This window comes from Peromyscus eremicus, chromosome 4 (assembly GCF_949786415.1).
Source record: "Peromyscus eremicus chromosome 4, PerEre_H2_v1, whole genome shotgun sequence".
Classification (NCBI taxonomy): Eukaryota; Metazoa; Chordata; class Mammalia; order Rodentia; family Cricetidae; genus Peromyscus; species Peromyscus eremicus.
This window is the reverse complement of record NC_081419.1, coordinates 48,630,682-48,655,728: the sequence shown is the minus strand read 5'-3', so window position 1 is coordinate 48,655,728 and position 25,047 is coordinate 48,630,682. Positions and strand designations below refer to the sequence as shown.

The 25,047-nt window shown below is 44.3% G+C and overlaps 1 protein-coding gene across 1 annotated transcript in view; it reads right to left on the bottom strand.

Annotated features, from left to right (window-relative positions):
• Positions 1-791: 791 nt before the first annotated feature.
• The window catches only part of Myo3b (myosin IIIB), a 293,027-nt gene continuing 268,771 nt past the window's right edge, over positions 792-25,047 (bottom strand). The window contains exons 34-36 of the mRNA XM_059260661.1: positions 3,102-3,208; positions 2,681-2,727; positions 792-1,914 (exon numbers count right to left, since the gene is read on the bottom strand). Coding sequence (XP_059116644.1) covers positions 1,776-1,914; positions 2,681-2,727; positions 3,102-3,208 — 293 coding nt within the window. The 3' untranslated portion in view covers positions 792-1,775. The remainder of the gene's footprint in view (positions 1,915-2,680; positions 2,728-3,101; positions 3,209-25,047) is intronic.

Genomic DNA, 25,047 nt, shown 5'->3' with positions numbered 1-25,047 from the left:
CATGCCTCTGTAGACAGCCCTTCACCCATGCTCCTGTCTGTAACCCCAATTATTTTCTTTTTGCATTTATTTATTTTATTTTGTATGTATGAGTGTTTTGCTTGCATGTATGTATATGTACCACATGTGTGCCTTGTTTAGAAGAGGATGTCAGTGCCCTGGAACTGGAATTATAGATATTTGTGGGCCAACATGTGGGTGCTGGGAACTGAACCAGGTCTTCTGGAAGACCGAGCGCTCCTGCCTGGACGTGATGGCACACACCTTTAACCCCAGCACTCGGAAGGCAGAGACAGACTCTTGAGTTTGAGGCCAGCTTGGCCTACAGAGCGAGTTCCAGGCTGCCCAGGCCTACACAGAGAAACCATGTTTTGAAAAACAACAACAACAACAATAATAACAACAACAACAACAAAACCAATTGCTCTTAACTTGGGTTTCGGCCTCCCAGCCCCAGGAAGCCCAGTTCATCCACTGCTCAGCAGGCTGGACTTGAGTGGATTCTTCCCTTGGGTCTGCCACTGTTGTCTCATCTGGGCTGTACAGAGGTTTGTCCGCGTCTCCTCAGGGAAAGTTAACACACCAACTTCACTTAACTGCTCCTCTTCAGAAAATATTTATAATGCCCTCCGTTAAAGAAAAAACCTCTGATAATAACATTTTTTAATATTCTTAAAGTACTTTTTTTCTCAAATCAACTAAATATTTTAGAGAAAGAAAATATTAAGAGCATCTGCTCTAGAGAAGGAATCTTAGACGGGGTTTTGCTTTTACAACACACATTAGCAGCTTTCCATATTGTTTTACACAGAGTTTGTGTTCAAGAAAGCAGCTTGTACTGAATTATATTGAGTATGACATCATATAATGCCATTATGATTACACTACGAACAGCTCACCCTTGAGCAAAACATCAGAGCTCGCTTATATATAAGAGAAGTGGTAACTCATCTATCATGTGTAAGTAACTCCCCGGCCAGCCATGCCGCCAGGAATAATTCATTCTTATGCACTGGGTGTCCACTCTCCTAGGCCCTGAGCTAGGTCTGAGAAACACAGAGATGGACAAGATGAGCCCTGTCCTCTGCCATCTGTCACAGCCCGTGGAGACAGCTGACCAGGGAATGCAGCTATGAAATTAGGCGGCCTGAACTTGCACAGGTCCAAATTCTCACTCTCCGCGTTCTGCTTTTCATTGCTGGAGTGATGGGCTTCTCTAGGCAAGCTAGAAGAAACAGGCAGAGACTCTCTCAACATAACAACGTGCCACAGAAGCATTCCTTTGCCCTGGAGAAAGAATCTGAAAGATTTTAACTTTTGCATCTAAACAGAAATCTTGGACCACTCTTCCTGGAAACAGTGCACTCAGCAGTGAAGCCCTGATTCTGGGGGAAGCAGATACAGAAACCCCAGCAGAGTGGGCAGGGTTCGAGAAGAGCAGGGAAGAGATTGCTGGATTCCACTTGGTGGGAAAAATAGACAAGTTATCAGACTTCACAACTGTCCTGCAGTGGGACTGTCCACGCTTTTCTAGCTGTCGGGAGCCTGAAGGACTGCCTTGACGAAGCAGGGGTGTTCTCACAGGATGAAGAGACCAGAGGCTGCAGGGCAGGTGAAGGGCTTGGGAGCAAGAGAGTCTTCAGGGATCTGTGAGTTGTTCAGCAAGGTTCAAGCACAGGCCAAAGAAGCTGACCCCATGACAGCGCTTTCTTATTAGATGATCAGTTACCACGATTGCTTCTACCTGAGACACATTTGGGGCTAGAAAGCACAGCTCAGTGTTGAGCAACAGAGTCTCCTCTGGGGGATGAGGGAAAATAGAAAAGGTGGGCTGAGTTGCTTTCCTCAGGGACACAGGCCCCAGGGGACAGACTTTTGTAATATTGGTCTTCCCCATCCAGCACTTTGATTTGTCTGCAACAGAGAAAAGAGGATTTTCAACAGGAAAATCAAACAGATACCACGATCATCTCTGGTGTACCTAAAGTTGTGTGTGTGTGGTGGGGGGGCGGGGGGGGGACTGGAACAGGGCTACACCCTGACCAGCTCTGAATGTCCCCACATTTAGGGTAGTATCTTGAGTCTGATAATAAAGCTTTTTACCTTTCTGGGCCACGGTAAGTACCTAAAACTTGTGGTCACATTTAACTTGATTTTTATGTGGTTAAGTGGTCTGTCTCCTGGTGCCCTCTCCAGACAGTTCCGCCTCTGACCTCCCTCAGTTCAGAACCGTGCCAATTATCGCCTCCCTTTCTGGTCACCACTGTGAGTGACAAACAAATGTGCTAGGTACTTCTTTCTCATCATTCCTTGCAAGTGTTAAGTCTGAGGAAGTATTAAATATGGCGGGAGCGCCCGTCTGCACTTGGGAAAGTGCTCTTACTTATGGAAGGAGGATTTCGTACAACTCACAGCCAGTCTTTAATTATGATTCCAATGCCTTGGAATGATCAGGAGAAATAACATTCGTCTCAGGTGACAATTTCAACCTTTCTGGACGGAACGGATTCAAGTTTTGTGTACTTGCTACCGTGAAAAGGAATTGCTAGTGTGAATAACGGTGGCAGTATCTGGGTGGAGTATTTTCAGAAGGCTCTCTGGAAAGTTGTGCCTTTTCCCCGGTATCACAAAGGACCCCTTCTGTTTACAGTTGCTGAAAACTAAGAAGACAGATATTTACCCAAGTTTTCTTGGCTTCCTCTGGCTCCCTTGATATTCTAGAGTTCCCTGTGGATAGGGCCAAGAACACACAGTCAAAGCGAAGCACCAAGTCGTTAATTTTTAATTCAAAGTGATTTTGTGTTGAATGCAAGCAGATGCTGATAATATCAGAAGTCACAGCATAATTTTTTTGATCAAAGGGCTCAAGTGAGCCTGATGAAGCATGCATCTTGCTCGTCTTTGATAAACCACATCAATTATTCACCGTGAAGGCAGACATCCTGACATGAAAGCAACAGATAAAGAGCCTAAGCACATGTTCAGGAGGAGAGCAGAGGAGAGTGGGGGTGGGGCTGGAGGGGCTGGAACAGGTATTAATAACAGAATTATTAACTGGAAACAAAGCCGGTAAAACGGCTTTACGGCCACTTTGAACTCACATTTAACTGGTTATAGTACATGGTGTCCTCGGGGCTACTCAACATTTTGGGCTGCTGACACCGTCTGCGAGGTGCTCGCTGCTTCTGGGAGAGGCCATCTTCCGAACCTGCAAACAAGGAAACTTGAGTGCAAGCCTTGCTGGGTGTAGGGAGAGAGAACTGGGAAATCGCTGTAACTGTAAGTGTACTTGACTGAAGCCCTGGCCGGTTTTAATGGAGCTTTGCTACTTCTAGGAGAAATGTCATCACACACACACACACACACACACACACACACACACACACACACACACAAAATCATTAATCACAAGGCAGGGTGCTGGCATCTGTGACTTCACTGCATATTTCCAACTTGAATCATCAGGCCAGAGTTGACAGGAAGCAAATCGGTTTGTCCACACTGCTGAGGTAGAAGCTGGTTGGTGGTCAGCCTCTGCTCAGGAAAGTCCCTGGAGCAGGATAAGTCCATTAAGGACAACAAAGCAGTCTGGCATCGCTCACACCCCATCCTCTAGTGAGAGTTCAAAGACATCTGGAGCACACATACTCCCGGGGAGAGCGAACCTTTCAGCATTTTAGGGGAACACGGCTTGAGCTAGTATTTAGTGGAGTGCTTTGAATCATGCCACTGACTCATGTGGCCTCTGGAGGTGTCATAAGGGAGGAGGAGAGGGACAGCTGCTTGATTTCATGGGGCAGACTCTTCTGGTCTGCCTTGACTTCAAACCCCGGACCTAGAGTGAGTCTGGGATTAGAAGCCACATGGGGGATGAAGCCATGTTTACTTCCCTTCTAGGAAAGAGTGTGTGCTACTCTTCAGAGGAACTGGGTTCAGTTCCCAGCCTCTGTGTCAAAGGGCCCACAATCACCTGTAACTCCAGCTCCAGGGCAATTGGATGCTTTGACTCTGAGCCCTTGCACTCATGTACATGCGTGTGCGCGCGCGCGCGCGCGCACACACACACGCACGCACGCACGCACGCACGCACGCACACCTGCCAAAGGATATTGTCCTTGAACATTGCAAGATTGCAAAGAAGGTATTTCATGGACAGAATGTTTATGAGAAGCTAATTATTCACAAAAAAGAGTTGGGGTGGTGGAGAGAGGGCTCAGTGATTGAGAGCACTGGCTGCTCTTGCAGAAGACCCAGGTTCAATTCCCAGCACCTACATGATGACTCATAACCATCTGTAACTCTAGTTCCAGAAGATCTGACACCCTCTTCTGGCTTCAGTGGCAACATATGCATATGGTGCACCAACACATACATGTAGGCAAAACACCCATACACCCAAAATAAAAATAAATAAATCTTTAAAAAAAGAGAGATTTGTGTTTAAAATCATATTTTAACCTCAATAGAGATTTTCACTTTGGGTGGAAATTATAGAAAAAAATTTTCTTTTACATTTTGTACGCTGTGTTCTAAAATCCAAGAGCCGATTGATACACGAAAACGTTGACATACGCACATTCTTGGGTTGCTATACTATGGTTCTATGCACAGGCCGGGTAATACTTACATCAGGCCCAGCATACCTCCCTTCTCAAATATCTGACATTTTCTTGTGAGGGAAAACATTCACACTCCTTTCTTCTGACTCCGAAATGCCCGGTACATTGCGGTGGCACACAGCCGGCCCACCGTGTGCCCGCACACTTTCGTACTCCCGTTTCAACTGTATCCACCGACCACCTCTCCTCCCCACTCCTTCTGTCTTCCAGCCTTGGGCAGGCAGCATTCTACTTCCGGGAGATAAACTGTTTATCCCACAAATGAATGACAGGTGTGGTCAACGTCTTGTTTTACTTCACACAACCATACCTAGTTCTATCCACGCTGTTCCAAACTACAGAGCTTCGCCCTTGTTAGAGCTGAGTAGTATTCGATTGTGTCTATGAGTCACATTCTCTTTAGTCATCAACTGATGGACACTTGGGTTATTTTCTTTTTCTTTTTTTTTCAAATGGCCTCTTTATTATTTCTTTTTTCCCTTCCTTTTTATTTATTTTACCAAATTTTCTATTCATTCTACACACCAACCATAGATCCCCCTCTCCTCCCTCCTCGCACCCCCCAGGTTATTTTCAATTCTTGGTAGTTGCAAATAATGTTTTAATGAACGTGGCAGTACAGATTACCTCTTTGACACACTGACTTCCTTTCCTTTGGGTATATACCCTGTAGAAGAGTTGCTACATCCTGGAATATTTTTATTTAAAAATTTTAATTATTGCCGGGCAGTGGTGGCACATGCCTTTAATCCTAGCACTTGGGAGGCAGAGGCAGGCAAATTTTTGTGTGTTTGAGACCAGTCTGGTCTACAAAGTGAGTTCCAGGACAGCCAAGAGCTGTTATACAGAGAAACAATGTCTTGAAAGACCAAAAAAAATTTTTTTAATTATTATTTTATTTCATGCATATGAGTGTTTTGTCTTATGTCTGTGCATCATGTGTGTGCCATATGCCCACTGAGGCCAGAAGAGGGCATTAGATCTCCTGGAAGGGGAGTTACAGATGGTTGTGAGCTGCCAGGTGGGTTCTAGGAACAGAACCCAGGTCCTCTGGAAGAATAAGTGCTCTTAACCACTGAACAGTATCTCCAGCTCTTTTCTGTGTATTCTTTTGGTAAATATCTCTTTAGGCTCACTATTTTTTTTTTTTTTTTTTTTTTTTTTTTTTTTTTTTTTTTGGTTTTTCGAGACAGGGTTTCTCTGTGTAGCTTTGCGCCTTTTCCTGGAACTCACTTGGTAGCCCAGGCTGGCCTCGAACTCACAGAGATCCGCCTGGCTCTGCCTCCCGAGTGCTGGGATTAAAGGCGTGCGCCACCACCGCCCGGCTCACTATTATTTTCTTACATTTATTTATTTGTTTGTTTATATGCACACCGATGTTTGTGATTTGGCATGCATGTGGGGGTCAGAGAACCATTCTCTTTTCCACCACGTAGGTTCTGGGGGTCAGTCTGAGGTTGTCAGACTTAGGGGTAGGTGCCTGTGCCGGCTGTTTTAGGTCAACTTGACACAAGTTGGAGTCATATGAGAAAATGATCGGCCTGTGAGTAAGCCTGTAGTGCATTTTCGGGATTAGTGATTGCTGTGGGAGGCCACGCCCACTGTGGGCGGAGCCACTCTTGGGCTGGCTGTCCTAGGTGCTAGAAGGAAGGAGGCTTGCTGGGTGTGGTGGCACACTCCTTTAGTGCCAGAACTTGGTCGGGGGTGAGGGGGTGGGGTGGGGGTGGGGGAGGCAGAGGCAGGCGGATTCCTGAGTTAGAAGCCAGCCTGGTCTACAAAGCAAGTTCCAGGACATCCAGGACTACACAGAGAAACTCTGTCTCAAAAAACCAAAACCCAAAATAAACGAATACCTAAATAAATAAATAAATAGATGAATAAATAAATAAATAAATATTAAAAACAAAAATGAAAAAGGAAAGAAGGCTGAGCAAGCTATGAGAAGCAAGCCAGTAAACATTTCTCCTCCCTGGCTTCTGCATCAGTTCCTGGCTGCAAGTTCCTGTCCTGCTTAAGTTCCTGCCTGCCTGGACTTCCTTTAACATGGAGTGTGGGTGTAGAATTGTTAACTGAAATAATCCCTTTCCTTCCCAGGTTGCTTTTGGTCTTGGTGTTTATCTCAGCAACAGAAACTCTAACTAAATCTTTACCTGGTGAGCCATCTGACTGGCCCTTAAAAAGGGGGGAATCTGGAGAGATGGCTCAATGGTTAGGAGCACATATTGCTTTTCCAGAGGGTCCACAACCACCTGTAACTCCAGTCTGTGGGATTTCATACTTCTGGCCCTGGTGGCATTCACATTCATGTGCACATATCTATATACATACATAGACATCATTAAAAATCTTTACATTTTAAATTTATTTCTTTATTTTGTATATGTATGGTAATTTAAAAAATCTTTTTTATTTTTGCTAGTCAGCTTTTTTTTTTCATTTTTGATTTTTGAGACAGGGTCTTACTATGTAGCCATGGCAGGCCTCGGAACTCACTATGTAGACCAGGCTGCACTTGAACTCGCAGAGATCAGCTTCCTAAGTGGTAGGATTACAAAAACAAAACAAAACAAACAAAACAAAACATACCAAAAAAAAAAAAAGTTTCAAGCAGAGAAGAAGCTCAAGAAAAGCATATTAACTAGCCTACAGAACGATATTGCGTGTTGAAGGCCCAACAGCCTCCACTGCCATTCTAGTGTCTGGGAACAATGTATGGTGCACAGGTCCACTGCACTGCTTTTGCTAGAACTGATGGTTCCAATACATCCATTTCCTGTTCCCTTTCAAAGTCGGTACTCTGCAACATGGCAGTCTGCAAGGTGGTGGGGCCTTTGTGTGTTCCTCCCTTCCTGATTTCTAAGATGAATGAGCAGGTGTCTCAAGGGTTCAGGTGGCTGGTGTGAACACGGCAGTACAAGGCTGCCATCTGCTCTCCCTCAGACTTTCAAATGTTGCAGGAATTCTACCCGAGGAAACTCAAAAGACTCGTCTGAAATAGCCCTGGGTTCAGCTGGAGTTCAGGCCATTTCAGCAGGACTTTGTACAATGTTTACCCTTGATCAGAGGCTCGCGTTTGCCCCTCTCACCTGGCGGAGCTTTGGATAAGACGTGGTACTCGACTTAGGCTTTTAATGAACTCAGGTTTTGTGGGTGGCTGTTCTTCAGCTTCTTAGATGGAATTAAGTTAATGGCTAGAATTTCACTAGCTTTAACATCTCTCCCACAAATGTAAAGAACATTGGTGTTTAAGCATATGGTTTCTATACTCCACTAGAATCTGTCATAGTCGGGCCTTCTAGTTTAGCATGGGATTATAGTTTTTCCTAAGATTAATGTCTCTGTGTCACCGTGTTCTACAAAGAGTGCAGCCACCTTTTAGTGCTTTGTCACTGGGGAAAAAATCCAGGCTAAGTAAACAAGTAAATAATCGGGGGAAATCATTGTTTGATGAATACTGTGAGAAAGCTAGTGTCGTGTTCTCCCTCGCTTGCAGAATATAGGCAATAACATATGTGTATGTGTAAACAAATCTGTATGTGGGCACAGTATAACATGTAGGAGAGAGAACAAGAAAGGGTAAATATTAGGAAGGACGGAATGGAGGTAATGAGCATGGGTTATGAAAGAGAATATTAAACTAATTGGTTAACTAGTTTTAACTGTCATGGTTTTTTTTCACTTTTTGTAGAGGATAAGGACATACACATATCTTTGTTTTGTGGCCTTTTTTTCACTTTTTGTAGAGGATAAGGACATACACATGTCTTTGTTAGGAATGCATGCACTTGACATCATGACTGGCCTGTGGCAGTTGTAACACCACACCTAGGGCTTCCTGTATGCTTGGCAAGCACTCTGGTAACTAAGGCATGTGCCCAGCCCTAAACTAAAAGAAAAAATTAAAAAACATTCATTGACGTAAAAAATATTTTAAAAATAGCACAAGTGATCTTGACCACGTTGAAAATTTTAGTAAATGAGTGACAGTTTGAGAAATACTCCCCTATAACATGGCAATGTTAAGAAGAGACATGCCTGTACCATCCCTTTCACAGTGAACATCTGTTCCACACGTTAGGCCCAGGCAGGACCTATGGAGTTTATTGCTGCCTTCGACTCCAGAGAAGCCTTAACAAATGGTGAAACTTACAGATGATGAGCCAGGTAGTGGTTAGTAGTGCACTCCTTTAATCCCAGAGGCAAGCAGATCGCCAAGTTCAAGGCCAGCCTGGTCTACAGAGTGAGTTCCAGGACAGCCAGAGCTGCACAGAGAAACCCTGCCTTAAACAACAAAAGCAAGCAAACAAACAAACAAACAAACAAAAACCCATGTGCTGTGCAGCCGAGGGTAGTGTGTTTTCAATCCCAGCATTGATTATAGAAAACACTGGAAATCATTTCTATGCCCCATACAGGAAATTCTACATAGTAACCTTAGTTCATCTGTAAAGTGAAAACCATGCAGCCAATAGAAATAATGAAGTCTGGATTACCACGGGACAGCGAATGAGAAACTTGTCCCACCAACTGCTATTACTGAAAGCAGAAGGCCAAAGAGTCAAACAGTTGGACTTACCACCTCTAACTTTTTTGACTGTAGTGCTTATTTAATATTGTAAAACAATGTAACTCTTAAAAAGATACATGATTTCCAGAATAGGCTAATGATAAGGAAAAATAGTTATAATTCTATTGTTAAAGTGGAAGGGAAAGCTATTATACAAATAAGATGAATGACTGAAATGTTTTTAGTTAAAAAAATAAATGCAGTTTCCCCAAAATATATTGAATAGACTTATAAAACGTTTGTTATTGCTATTTTTATGTGTATGAGTATTTCATTTGCATGTATGTCTGTGTGCTATGTGTATGCAGTACCCACACAGACCAGAGGAGGGTGTCGGAGGCCCTGGAATCAGAGTTACAAATGGTTGTGAGCTGCCATGTGGGTGCTAAGAATTGAATCCAGGTCCTCTGGAAGAGCAGCCAGTGCTCTTAACCACTGAGCCATCTCTCCAGTCCCTGAATAAACTTTTTAAAAATAGCAATAAACTTGCCTTGAAAAGCTGATTTTATCTCCCTTCTTGGTAGATTCCAAATTCCTAAAGTGACCCATGCTAGAGAAGATTATTTTATTAGAACCCTCAACAACAAGCTGATAGACAGAACCAGAGAACAGACCATGTAGAGGGAAGAAATCTAAACAAGAGTGGTACATTACTATCACTAATTCATTTATTCAGTGTGTGTGTGTGTGTGTGTGTGTGTGTGTGTGTGTATGTGTGTGTGTGTGTGTGTGTGTGTGTGTGTGTGTATGTAAGCATGCATGAGTATGCACTTGCACATTCCAGCCCCTGAGCTATGAAATGGTTTTCAGGGAAAATTTTTGCCATCTAACTAACTAGTTTAATATTCCACATAGACACTTTACAACTCTAGCATCTTCCATGGGCACTAATTTAACTCAGGGTTGTTTTCTTTGTAGCAATTTTGTGATTTTGAAGGAAATTATTTGTGACATAACATGGCAACTGGGAAAATTTGTATCTTTCCTTTCATCTTAGAAAGCAAGATCTGAATTACATGTATAGCCCAGGAGGAAAAAAAATCTCTCTCTCTCTTCCTCTCTCTGTCTCGTGTGTGTGTGTGTGTGTGTGTGTGTGTGTGTGTGTGTGTGTGTGTGTGTGTGTTGTTACAGAAGTCCACTAAGATCTGTAGTCTTTTCTGAATTTAGACTTAGTCAGGTGAAAACTTATGAGAAAGTCCCAGTTTAAAAAAATACACATACATGCACACACACATACACACATAAACACACAAAGGCTATTACACATACTATCACACACTACCACATACTCACACCCTGTAACAGAAACCATGACCTAGACTTAGAGAGTTTGTTTTGTTTGTTTGTTTGTTGTTATTGTTGTTTGAGTCAAGGTCTCACTATGTACCTGGCTTTCCTGATATTCACTGTGTAGACCACGCTGGCCTTCAACTCTCAGAAATCTACCTGCCTTTGCCTTCCAGGTGCTAGGATTAAAGGCCTGCTCTACCATGCCCAGCACAATCTCGGGACTTTAAGTCAAGAGTCCTGTCTCCAATCTGACAGACGAGGTGCGCTGGGAAGATAAATTGTCAACCTTGTACAGCCTGGAATCACCTATGAATAGAGTCTCCATGAGGAGTTGTCTAGAACGGATCTCTTGTGGGCACAGCTATAAGAGAGTGACTGTCTCCCGTACATTGCCTGTGGGCTGCACTCCTTCATGGCTCGCACCCTGGAGTGGGTAAGAGTGTGGAAAGTGAGCTGAGCACACTAGGCGTGGATCCATTCTCTGCTCTTGACTGTGAATGTGACGAGGATGTCAGTCCCTTCCTTGACTTCCTTTCTATGATGGACTATAACTTGGAATCATGACCTAAAATAAACTCATGACCTCTCCTCAAAGTTGCCTTTTGTCAGGCTTATTTTATCACAGGAATGGAAATCAAGCTAGGACATCAGGAGAGGGGACCTATGCTCACCCAACCTTGAATCCCTCCAATAGAAAAGCAAGGGGCCCAACCCAGAGAGTTGTAAGAAACTTCATGACTCAATTTGAAAATCTGAACTCCAAGGTAGCTCTCCCCCTTCCTCCTCCCTGCTAAGGCTCTGAGCATCCCTGAAACAGTTCACCCCCCAGGGTACATCAGGGATTTCCTACCCTCTGGGAAGATTATTTCATAGATAGCCCTGGTGAGGGTCTGAGTATTGTTACCAACTTTCCACCGTGTGGTTCTCACTGGCTGGGAAAGCCTCGACGGCCAGGGACCACCTTCCTCAGCCCTGGCTGCACATGAAAGGCAGCTAAAGAGGTTTTATGTTTTTATATTGATGTCCAAGCCTTGGTTCTGGCATTGGTGTTTTTAAATTGAACAGCTGGTAGAGTTTGGAGGAACTAGCCTCAGTGAGACTGGAAACCCTGAGTTCACAGTCACAAAAATGTGATCTCTCAATTTCTTTATGCCATGCTTATATCTTTAGGATCATTTGTCCTTCCCCAAATAAGATGAAGTAAGGAAAAAGATCAAGATATTTTTAGTTAAAACAAGGTTTAGTACACAAAAGTCAAGTGGTAGGAGAAGCAGAGAAGAGCCAGAAAAGAAAGGCCATGTCTTTGGACGCTACTTCCTAGAAAGATTGACAGAGAACTATGGGGATCGGCCTCCTGGAGAGAGATTGTCCAGCTAAACAGCTGAGTTACTGTCACCTCCAAATGCCCCGAGAACATCAGTCAGAGAGTGATGTACACCCCCCCCCCCCCTTCTGCACGGAGTTGGCAGGGCTTTGTACACGAATTGTATAACTCTGGTGCTATTTAAACACCCCAGGGGTATATCTCGTAATCCCATATGGACTTTGCCATCTGTAAATCTAGAACAGTGAATGCTCCGTTTGCTTCAGGAGGATGTTTTCCTTGGCAAGTGATGTTGGGAATACCTCATCCGTAAAATGGCAATAAGATCAGCACTCTCTGCTCAGAAAACCACCATGCCTGCTAGGGCTCATGGGAGGGGGCTAAGACCAGTGACTCCCCAGGCATCCTCTCCTTGTGTCCCAGGACTTCTGTTTCTTGGCCTGCCTATTCCTCAGAGACCAAGAACCCATCCTGTTCCCCAGACTGAGAAATACTGGATGCATGTCCCCACACTGTCCTCGCTCCTCGCTGTGAAGGAACTGTGTAGAGCAGAGGCAGCAGTTGTGGGGATGAAAGGGAAAGATGCAGTTATAGAGAACAGTGTTGGAGTGAGCTCTTGTAGCTGACATCTTTGTAAGTCAGCAAGTCAAAGGGAGGCCAGGAAGACATTTTCTTCCTCATCTCTGGGATCCCAGGAGGGAACAGCAGAGGCTTACATTGTGCATTGAATAAAAGCTGCCAGATTTAATAAAGAAAAATACAGTAAATCCGGGGCTGGACTGATGGCTCGGCAGGTTAAGAGTGCTTGTCTCTCTTCCAGAGGACCTGAGTTCCATTCCCAGCACCCACATGGTGGATCACAGCCTTCCTAACTCCAGTTCCAGAGGACCAAATGTCCTATTCCGACCTCCATGGGCACCAGCTTGCATGCAGTGAACATACATATACGCACGCAGGCAAAACGCTCCTACACATAAAAGTGCTGCACATCTTTAATCCTGGCACTTGGGAGGCAGAGGCAGGTGGATTTCTGTGAGTTCAAGGCCAGCCTGGTCTACAGATGAGTTCCAGGGCTACACAGAGAAACCCTGTGATGAGAAAACAAGACAAAAACAAAAAGCAAAAACAAGATCTCTGTGAGTTCGAGGCCAGCCTGGGCTACCAAGTGAGTTCCAGGAAAGGCGCAAAGCTAAACAGAGAAACCCTATCTCGAAAAACAAAAACAAAAAACAAAAACTAAACAAACAAACAAAGACCAAAACGAAACAAAACAAACAAAAAAACTGAAAAAAAAAAAAAAAAAAAAAACCAACCAACCAACCAACAAAAAGCCAACGAAAACCAACACTAAAACAAGTGGGAAAGGAATTGGAGACAGTGATGTCAACAACACCTCTGGATCTATAGATTGGTTCAAGTTAGGCAAGTAGTTGAGAAGCTACAACCCTGTTTTGCTAATTCAAGTTAGGCTTCTGTTCATTAGACATCAAAGCTTTCTCACATGGGCTGGAGGTTTGGCTCAGCGGTTAAGAACACTGGCTGCTCTTCCAGAGGACCTGGGTTCAATTCCCAGCACCCAGATGGCAGTTAACAACTGTCTCTAACTCCAAAATCTGACACCCTCACATAGACATATGTGTAGGCAAGGCACCAATGCAAATAAAATAAAAATAAATAAATTTTTAAAAAAGCTTTCGCATATACAATCAAATAATAATGTAGACTGTCTACTTCCCCTCTCAGGACACATGTGCCAGCTAGGCAGCACCCCACATCCCCTAGAGCCAAGTCATTCTTACTACTCTTGGATTCCACTGTCCTTATCGTCACCACACCCATGTTACATTGTGATTAACCCTGATGCCCATCCACTTATCCCCATTGCAGCTATGGGCCCCAGCATGGCAGTGGTTCCCATAGGAATTCCTGACATATGGGGAGAGGCTACAATGTTCCCAAATGATGCTGGGGACCCACTGGAAAAAAATCTCATAGTCATGGTAAGAGCAGTGTCCTCTAGCCCACCCAATATGGTTGAGCAGACCTAGCATGGATGAGCAGACCTACCGGGATAAATCTAGTGTAACATTCCAGTCCCACTGAGTCCCTGGTCACTTTCCTCTGTGACACCAAAGCAGCTCTGGGCTTCAGCTTTAACATCACTCACCTCCTGGACTGTGTTTCAGCCGACCAGCCAAACTGTCCGCTCTAACCACTTTACACCCTTTGAGCTACCCCACAGAGTTCAGAATCTCTGCTTAGTTGTCCCAGTAACAAAGCCAGCCCATCCAATTTGACTCCCCTGACGACTGTCCCACATTTCATGTCCAGCCCACACATGCACTCCGAACTTCAGTCCCTATTACTTTGACATTTTGTAGGTTTTTCACGATGCAATTCAATTCATGGGGTGTGTTTTGTAGCTCACCTTGGGGCTTGCTAGGATCTGCATCTCCTTAAAGGGTTCGGGTGGGCTGGAAGGTGAATCAGGGGTGTCTCGCAAGGCAAGAACAACGTCTTTCTTCTTTCCCTGTTTCTACTTCCCCTTGGATTACCTCAGTAGTTGTACTGGATTTGGTTTTGACTTTGACATTGTCCTTATATATTCATATCCCCCTTCTCAGGGTTACCAGTGCTCATAGAGTCCCAAAATAACACTGACAAATAATTTTGTATAATTAAAGACATTCTACTCCCAAGCATTACCGATTCTTCTTTTGTTTCTCTTTTTATTAAAAGCAAAGCCGAGACGTTTTTCTAAAAGTAATCTGAAGATTTTACATGGAGAATTAAAGAAATGAGTAACTGTTGTAAGTCCAGGGTCATTTCTTGTCACATCCACACACCACATAAAATCACCCTGGAGACCACCAGTGACCCCTGGCCCACATCTGAGAAACATGAACATCATGTACACGTGTGCTTTTTTGGATGGGATGGGGTGGGGTGGGACAAGCCTTGGAGTTGGAAAAACCCAACTGTGAATCTCTGAGTACAGAGCGCTAGCACACACTTTGGCTTGGTCTTGACGACAAGACCGGTCTTTGCAGCGTTGATATGAGGAGGAAAGATCTGGAAGGAGGACACACAGCAAGCACGGAGCTCACAGGTGCCACACAGTACAGCTGTTCTCCAATTCTGGTGGAACCGTGGTGTTAACTACACCTTAGCTGCACATCAGAGCATAGAAGGGCTTTGTAATATTACAAGTGTTCTGCCCCCCTCTTGGGAGCTTCTAATTCAATTGGTCAGGGGTAGGGATTCCGGCATTGTGATTGCTTAAGAACGACTCTTCTCCCAGGTGGTTTTAATTTGCAGCCCGGGCTGGGAAAGCCAGAGATCTGACCCTTCGCTCTTACTGCAGGTCAGGTTTTGCAGATTAGCCTGCTGCTATTTGGGAAAGCTGGCATAAGCTCAGAGAAGTTTTAATTGAGCAAAAGGGATTCTGGAAAAGAGAAGTGTCCCCATAGGGTTCTGGGCACTGTCAGGCCTTTGACTGAACAGGAAGCTACATTAAACGCCTGGAGCCCAAAGCATACCCAACGGCTCCTTGATCTGCCAGGACACTGGCAAAATCACTTCTCTTATCACAAGGGAACAGTTTATTGACCATAGACATAGTATTTCTGGTTTCCCTGGTGCTCTTCTGAGGTTTGAGGCAACAAATAAGTAACAAAGTCCCAAAGCCATTCTGACCCCAGGAGCTCTCCTTAAAGCAAAAAGAGAATGCAGAGAAAAACCTGCGGGGCCGCTGGAGGGCGGGGCCACTGGGGGGCGGGGCCGCTGGGGGGCGGGGCCGCTGGGGGGCGGGGCCGCTGGGGGGCGGGGCCGCTGGGGGCGGGGCCGCTGGGGGGCGGGGCCAGTCGGAAGTGTCTAGAGAGCAACCAGATTGGATTGGTTACACTTTACCCTTGATGTTCTTGTATAATACTGTCTGCCTCAATTCATCCACACCTTTCTGGTTTTAGCTTTTAAATGGTTCAGAGGCGTCACCACCACCACCCGGCTGTGACTCAGCTTTTTAAACTATCAACACTAAAACCGGCAGCACCAGGCCGGAGTCTGGGAGGTGTCATTTCTGGGAGCAGGGAGTCAGTGTCCTGGATAAAAGAGTGAATAAATTTCTCTAAAGAAACCTCATTGTAAGTGCTTAAGCATGGGGGACACCATGGTGCTGGTTTGACGAGATCAGTTATAACTGGGTCTTTGGGGCCTCCCATGGTGGGAGATCCCGGGGCTCTCCTTTACAGCTCTGCACCACTCCTGGGCTCTGGCTTCTCCTGTTGGTGTGCCAAGCCTGGTGAAATCATGGCTGCCAGATAGAGACGGCAGAACTGTATGTACAGAGGGCAAGTTCTGGCCCTTGCTGTGGTAGGGCTCTGAGTAAAGTCCTCACCCCTCTCTGCCCTGTTGTCTCTGCATAAGGATATAGGGGCCCGTGGCTCTCTTGAGAAGCCTGTACCCACTCTAGGACACGTAATATATCCTTTTCTTAATTCCCCTTTTGTTTTTCTCTCTCCTTCCCTCCCTCCCCCTTCCCTTCCTCTCTCTCCCTCCCTCCCCCTTTCCTTTCTCCCTCCCTCCCTCACCCTATCGTTCCTCTCTCTCCCATGCTTCAATCTACATTAATCCTTCCCGTTTAAAAACAAACAAAATAAAATAAAATAAAATAAAATAAAATAAAATAAAATAAAATAAAAACCTTCCTTGCCAGGCCTGATGAAGCAGGCCTGTAGTCCCAGCTACTCTGCATGCTGAGGCAAGAGGATCCCAAGTTGAAAGCCTGTCTGGGCTACAGAATGAATTCAAACCCAGCCTGGGTAATTTAGAGTTGGTCTCAAAACTAATCAAACAGGTAACGAAAGTGTTGGGTGTGTATATAAGTGGTAGAGCATTTGCTCTGTTATTGTATATGAGTGGTGGAGTGGAAGAGCATTTGCCTAGCATTCTTGAGGCCCTAGGTTCGATTCCCACTGCTACAGAACAAAAGCAGAATGAGGAGAAGGTGAAAATGTTACAGAGAGTTTAAGGGGGACAGTGGCACGTCAAAGGTGTACCTTCTCTCCCGGACATCCCGAGCTCTCCTTGGAAGCCACACTCCTTCCCAGGTGTGAGCAGTGAGGGGTATATCTGACGCAGACTGGCCGCTTGGAGCCCGTGTGAAGGCAGGAAAGGAGAGAGCCACCACCCAAAAGCCTCTTTAATGTCCTTCCAACTTGGAGTTGTTGGAACTGCAGAGGGATAGCCACTTCGCCTCTTGGGGCCTCGTTTGTGAAGCAGACACAAAGACTTTGGATTCTTAGAATGCTGCACTTTGAAAAAGACCAATCAAAATCCACCCAGGCTTCAGACGGAAAAGTTCCCCAATAAATACACCAGGATTTCATCTTAACACAGGTCATTTGTTCACAGAGCAAGGCTGCACAAGGAGGTGGGCCCTCGGAGCCCCTTGCCTGACCATTTGGTTACAGATGGACTCAAAGACTCATCTAATCTCACCTATTCAGCCTTTGCCCAGCTGTGACTAACGTACAGGTTAACATGGCACAGCTGTGCAAACACCCACACACATCTATCAGTTCTAAACTATTTTATACAGGATGAGTGAAGAGGGTTGGGAGGTTATGCATATGAATGACTGGCAAGTCATATGAGGGTTACTGTAGCTGGAAGTTTTCCTGTGTCTCGCCCACCCTGCAGCCACTTGGACAAGTAAACACACAGAGGCTTATATAATTTACAAACTGTATGGCCTAATGGCTCAGGCTTCTCACTAGCTAACTCTTATATCTCAAATTAACCCATTTCTATTAATCTGTATTTTGCCATGTGTTCCGTGGCTTACGGTCTGCTGGCATGTTGTTCCTTGGGTGGCAGGCTGTCATCTCTTCTTACCTCTCCTTTCTCTTCCTATCTATCTGCTTGGATTTCTGCCTGCCTCTAAGCTGCCTTGCTATAGGCCAATGCAGCTTTATTTATCAACCAATCAGAGCAACACATATTCACAGCATACAGAAAGACATCCCATAGCAGGTTACTGATCAGAAGAGGGATGAATGTGAACAATGGACCAAAATCACAGGGTGTGGCTTCCTGTTACATTAATAATTCGAAAGAAAAAAGACCAATGAAATCTTAGTGACGAGAAACTCACCATTGCTCTTATTTCAACCTTAATATCCAAAAAAGCCAAGAAAATATTAATGTTAGGATTCTTTTCCTATTTTGTGCAGAATATTGGGTGGGTTTTCCTTTGTGTATTATAAAACACAATCGGTCTAACTTTCCTGTAAAGATTTAAAAAGTCATACAAAGAATGGGACATGAATCTTTCAGCTCTCTGTTTCAATCAAGAATATAGAGTTTTCTGGACTGGAGAGAGAGAGGGCTTAGTGGTTAAGAGCACTAGCCCCAGACTGGGGTTCAGTTCCTAGCACCCACATGGTAGCTCACAACCATCAGTAACTTCAGTCTCCAGGGATTTTGTGCCCTTTTCTGGTCTCTTCAGGCACCAGACACATGATGCACAGACAAAACACCCATATACATAAAATAATAATAATAATAATAATAATAAATGAATTTAAGTGGAGCATGGTGGTGCATGTCTTTAATCCCAGCACTTGGGAGGCAGAGGCAGGTGGATCTCCGAGTTCAAGGCCAGCCTGTTCTATAGATTGAGTTCTAGGACAGCCAGGGTTACACAGAGAAACCCTGTCTAAAAAAAAAAAAAAAAAAAAAAGAAGAATTTAAGAGTTTGGACTGACAAAATGGCTCCAAGGGTAAAGGCACTTTCCATGTAACCCAGTGACCCAAGTTCAACTTTTGGGACCCAGTGGAAGAAGAGAACCGACGCCAGCGGTTTCCTGTCTGGCGTCCACAAGTGCTGAGTGGATGCATGTACCACATAAGTGAGTCAGGTAACAATAGTGAACAAGAAAAGAGTCTGTCTAAAACAAAACCAGATTCCATTTCTCCAGGATGGCATCAACCACGAAGGTTCTTTACCTTGTTTTCTTACAGTCTGATGCGAGGCTAACAAAAATCCAATATAGAAAGAATGCCAAAAGGCTGACTCCCCTACCCCTTTCTGTTTCTGGACTCTGAGATTCTCACCAAATGAGTCATCAACTTTCTTTACCATGTCACAAAAGGCAAGCCAAGCTTAACCGAAGGGAATTCTCACTGGTGTTATCAACTTCTCTGAAAACTGGTATCCATGTGCCACACAAGTGATTTAGGCCTTGACAGGGAAATTAATCATTGTCTTAAGTTTCTTTGCTCTGACTCTGTGTGCTGACAAACATGAACTGTCTTGGCCACTAAACCAACACTAAGACTAAAAATCCTAGTGTGATTTAATTTTAAGTTGCCAAGCACACCTCTTCCCAGGGATTACATTCAGTGGTCCTTAGCCCTTGACCCCTGCAGGAAACATTCAGGGACTTGATTGTCTGGGCATGTCAAATAAAATATTAACAACAGAAAGTAGGTAGCATTTATTTGGCAATATAGAGAAAATCGTATTATCAGCAACTCTGATGGAGTGATCTTGGCCATCCGTGATGAGGCTGGGAAGCGGGCCACCAGCTCTGAAAGGGTGGAAGGCCCTGGCTCACTTGGCACTTTCTCACTCCCAGCTCTCACCAGCCTCTCCTCCGGCATGAGACTGGGACCCAGCAGAGAGGGGTTAAATGCGCTGAGGAGCCAGTCCAGCCAGGGGTCATTGGCAATCAAGGACCAGCATTAAGAGGCAGCAGGAGGCTAAGGGTCTGTGACAAGCTTGGCTCAGGCACCATCTGGAAGGACAGAGGCTGTGAAAGCTGGACTCACACTCACACACACACACACACACACACACACACCCCAAAGATGCAAACACTAAAAGTTACACTTTCTTCAACACAAGTCCTTCATTGAACGTTATATTATTTTCAAAGTATTCTGTTTTTGAGAGGAGGTCTGGCCAGCTACATTCCTAGGTCAACTCTTTTCCTTGGTTGGTTATAGGGGCCTGGTTTGGGACGAGTCTAGGATCAAGTTAGTAGACAGGAAACTCAATTCAGGGTGTGGGCGGAAGAGACAGATAGACAGAGAAGGAGAGAAGAGAGAGAGAGAGAGAGAGAGAGAGAGAGAGAGAGAGAGAGAGAGAGAGAGAGAGAGAGGGAGAGAGGGAGAGAGGGAGAGAGGTTGGTTGACTAATGAGGCAATTGGCATGTGTGAGGCCTGACATTGGGCATGACTCATATAAGATAACACATTTAACTATGTCTCATACGTCACAATACAGTTGGGGCTAAAAAGATAATAGTTTTACTTGGGACACTTTTCTGTACACAGTATACATTGTAAACTAAGCCATGGGTGGCAGGCAATCCACACAGGAGATGGCAGTCATAGGTGTTGCATTTCTGTGTCACTGGCTTGCTTTATATTGTTGATTAAATTGTTTTATTTATTTATTGTTTCTAATCTTAGACTTGTGGATCTCTCATCTTACCCCTTTATCTATAAATATGTAAGAGGGAAAACACTTTAAAATACAATTTTCTTTTGATCACAAATGGTTTGATCACAGAAACATAGGGATGCCCTGTAATGTTGTCTTTAAGATGTAATAGGATGCTATTTTAGACAAACTCCTGATCTCATTGTGAGAACTGTTGATATTATAGTTGAATTCATGAAACGATTTTGTGCACACCAGATCATTCTTTTTGTGGTTTTAGTGTTAGTCTTCAGCCTAATTTTTATTCTGATACCAAAAAGCCAACAAAAGGAAAAAGACCCAGGGTTGTGTTTGTTTTGGGGTGGGAAAAACACTTTTCTTCTAAGACTGGCTTTCTGAAACTTTCAGCAAATTTTGAGATTCTTGGGTAAAGAAAACACACACACACACACACACACACACACACACACACACACACACACTGCCCAAGGAAGGGGTATTAGTGTAATTTGTATAAATGTATGACCATATATGTATGTTGCTTGCATCTCATGCTATATGAAACTGTTAGCAGGGCCTTGCAGTAAGGCTTGTGAGAAAAATGTAGTTTTCATTATGTTCTATTTTGGGTAGCTTGAATGTTTTGTTCATTTTAAAGACATGTACATGTATTTTGGTACACAACATGTACTTTCTATAGAGCTGGGGGTTTGAGGGAGAGTGTCAAGCATGCTAAGCATTCCCCCTACCCGTAAACTGTGTTGTCAGTGCCTAGTTTTCTGTGTAAAACAAACCTATGGGCTACCTTACTGGGGAGCTGTTCTCCTTGTCATCCTACACATCTGTGACAACTTTGTCCTGGACTGCCTTTTAAAACCGTTTCTACAGTGAACACCCTGGGAGGGTGGAACTGGGTCTTCCCTCACTGCAGAGGGTGGAGCCATTTTTGACTGGGTTGTAAAGAAAATGTCTCCCTCCAGTCTATGCCGATTTACTTATGTGGTAGTTTGGATGGGAATGGCCCCCATAGGCTGGTATATTTGATACTTGGTCCCTTCTACTTGCCACTCCTTTACTTCCGGGAGTTGTAGACTACTTGGATCAGAGACTTCGTCTCTTTGCTGTGATAATAACAGCTTTGAAGAGTACATTTCCATCTTTATCTCCATATACCAAGAAATATATATATATATATATATATATATATACAACCTTTCTAATGCATGTTACTCATTAACTAGAAAAGCATCTTACATCAGAACGTGAGGTTCAGACTTTATCTACAGTCCCCCCAGAGTGTAGAGTTATGAAACCACTCTGCAAAATTAGCATTTAAAAGTTCTCAAATGATAAGAAGCCCCATGGACTGCTTATTTTTTCCTGAGTATGCTTTAATAACAGCGAGTCATAAGCCACTCGTCCTGAATACATCCACAAATTAGGATGTATCTGGGTAGCTGTTGTTCTAGTCATTGAGAGCGCTCCCACAGTTAGCATTGTTCCATCTTTTCCATCTTTATTTTTTTCCCCTCAGAGACAAAGGCTCACATATTATAGGCCGGCTTGGAACTTTCTATGCAGCCAAGGATGACCTCCAACTCCAGATTTACCTGCTTCTACTTCCAGAGTGCAAGGATAGCACATACTGGGGATGGAACCCAGGGTTTCACACATGCTAGGCTAGCACTCTACCAACTGAGCTCACCCCACCCCCACCCCGCTCTATCATAGCTGCTACTGAGAGCATTGTTTCGTCTGGTCTAGACCTTGATATGAAATGGTTTAGTTCTCTACTGCACAGGTTTGTCCACAGAGCCTCAGAGTTTTTATATAAGCAGAGACCATGTTTTGACCTTTTCTGTCAATTAGCTACATTCAGGAATTAAGCCTGACAAATAGGCTGGAAATGGAAGTTCTTGGGTAGATATTGGTCATTGTGTCTAGCTTAACATCTCTGCTTATCTGTTGGAGTAGGAACACAGTCCAAGCATTTAGATAGATGTGGGTAATCCCTTCTCTCTGCCCCCTCGAATCAAGCTGGTTATGAAGGCCAGGCCCAGCCTAGCAGGGCCCCTTTTCTGCCTTTAGTGGTTATCTGAAGAGTGGACACAGAACCCGAGTGAACTGGAGTCTGCTAGGAGTTGGGAGATACAGACTCTGTGAGGAAAGCCCCTGTCCTTAGGCATCCCGAGTGCCTCTTTGTGATGTGGGCTCAGGGTTGGCAGTGCCACTCTGCTAGCACTGAGCATGCCAGATGCTGAGTAAGCAGTATGGAGCTGTACAGAAAGAGTGGCGTAAAGGTATCGGTGGAATGCCTACAAATTGTATTCTGGTCTGAGCTAGTTTGAGGAGGTTTCTGGTTCTTGTGTTTAAGTGAGTCTATAAAGGAGTAACTTACATAGGTAATGCCCTTGCCAGTCATCAGCAAAGTCACTCCACATCTGTACAGTGGGAGACACACCAAGGACTTTGTCAGCTGTGCCTAAGCCTCTGAGATGGCCTGTCTTAGATGGTGAAATGTGCATGCCATTGTGTCCATCTAAACCTCTAGTAAGCCAATGCATGCAGGTTCCTGAAGGAATCTCTGCTCGTACCGTGTGTGTGTGTGTGTGTGTGTGTGTGTGTGCACTTCAATAATTTAATATCAGCTAGAGGTGAAACAAGCTAAGTGTGCCAGCGTAGCTTGTGAGGCATCCACTTCTGACGAATGAAGTAAACAGTGGCATTTGTGAGGAGGCACAAGCCAGAACTCAGCAAGCACGTGGCTGCTTTCCCACCTACATCAGAAGGGACATGAAAGAGCAGTTCTTAATTACAACCACATATTAGCTCTGGCCCCTGGGAACTCATCATTCCATCTCAAGGTCTATATTTATGAAAATTTAAGCAATGTCTTAAAACATGTTAATTTGTTCTTTGTTTATTGCTTTCCCTGACAGATTAATTTATTCCAAGGGACTTTGGTTCTCAAGCGCTAATATATCGATTGGGCCCTTGTACGACACAGCTAACAGCCCGGGGAGGAGATTCCGATGGAAAACAAAAGTCTTTCTTGTAGTTTTCCTTAGGTAATTAAGTTTGTATTGTGGGCCCTGGCATGCTTCCAGTTTTCTCTGGATTTGCATTTCTGACTTTTAGATCAATGGCTAATTTCATGAAAGGCAAGGAATGCTGGGAATGTAGACACAGACACAGACACAGACACACAGACTCACAGGCATGCAGACACACACAGACACACAGACACACAGACACACACAGACACACACACACATTTGGGGCCTGAATGAATCGTCAGCTTGTGTACACAGAGGCCAAGAGAAAAATTCAACACCTTTTTTTTCCCTACTTGGGTTATGGCTTTCCAATATAAAGGAGTTTGGACAATTTCCACATAAAGGACATTTAGACAGGAGGACAAGTCTATGCTGGAAGTGGTAAGATAGATCCCATGGACTCTTGAAGAAAAGGAGAGTGAGTGGGAAACCCTGCTTACTGTTGATGGAAGCATCTGGTGACCTTTGGCTCTCTGCATCTTATACAGCCCCACTGAGAAGCCAAGTGTCATTATTTTCATGTCTATTAACTGACCATTTGTCCCTATGTAACTCACAGCTATAGTGAGAGGTCTGACTCATTTGCACACTACGGATACCCCTATCTTGTGGAAGAGAAAGTACCCTAAGGATGTAGGCAATGAAATGAGAGGATTAACTCAGTGAGTTAGGGAACCTTCTGAAATGTACCTGCCCCACATTTTAGGCAACCTTGTGACATCCTTGGATTCTTGTTCATAGGAAGGTTTGAAAGTACAGGGTTTTGCCATAGACCATCAACAGGCCCTGTGAAGGTATTTGTCCTTCACAAACCAATCCATACCAGCAAGCAAAGCGGAGAGAGTTCTGTCACTTTAGAATTCCTGGCAGCTGTAAGATTTATTCATTTACCTAGAGCTTGTAGTGAATAAAACCAAACCAAAACAAAAAACTCCCCAAACCCTTACACTGTTATTTACAACATTCAGAACACAGAGCAGAGCATAATGTGGGTACAGTTACTATCAAATGCTGCATTTACGAATAGGCTAAGAGGGGCAAGCCTTCTCCTACTTATTCCTAGGCCACCATCCTGAAACGCGTGCAGTGCCATCAGATAAAAACAGTCACTAATGACTTGGTAAACTATATTCGTTTTACATGAAATATCTGTATCAACCCTAAATCACAATCCCCAGTGGGCTGAACCCAGGAGCAGACATTTCTTTGTCCAGTGACATGTGGTCTTGCTCATTAATCTCTCCCTAGAAACTGATACATGGAAGATATTTGGTTGCTAATGAATATTGCCTAGGAATTAGTAATGTACATTGTGTGGGTATGTGTGTGTGTGTGTGTGTGTGTGTGTGTGTGTGTGTGCGCGCGCGCGCGTGTGTGTGTGTGTGTGTGTGTGTGTGTGCTGCTAGGTAGACACTAGAATGTGTTTCCCAAGAACTCCCAATGAGGATGTAGGTGGAAGCTACCCTGTCAGCCTGGGTCCTGAGAGAAGGTGAGGGAAGAGCCATAGGTAGGTGGGGAGACACGATGGCTGTAGGTACTGGGCTGTAGGGACTATTTGTTTCTGTCATAACCTAATCTGTCCCAGTTGACATATTAGTCTGTGCTCTACAAATAGCATCATTTGATAGTAACAAACTAACAGCAAATCTCATATGCTTAAATATAACTGAGAAAATAGGAATATAAATATAAAATTTTTACTCATGAACACTTCCCCTTCTGGGGTGGTTTGAAAGAAAATG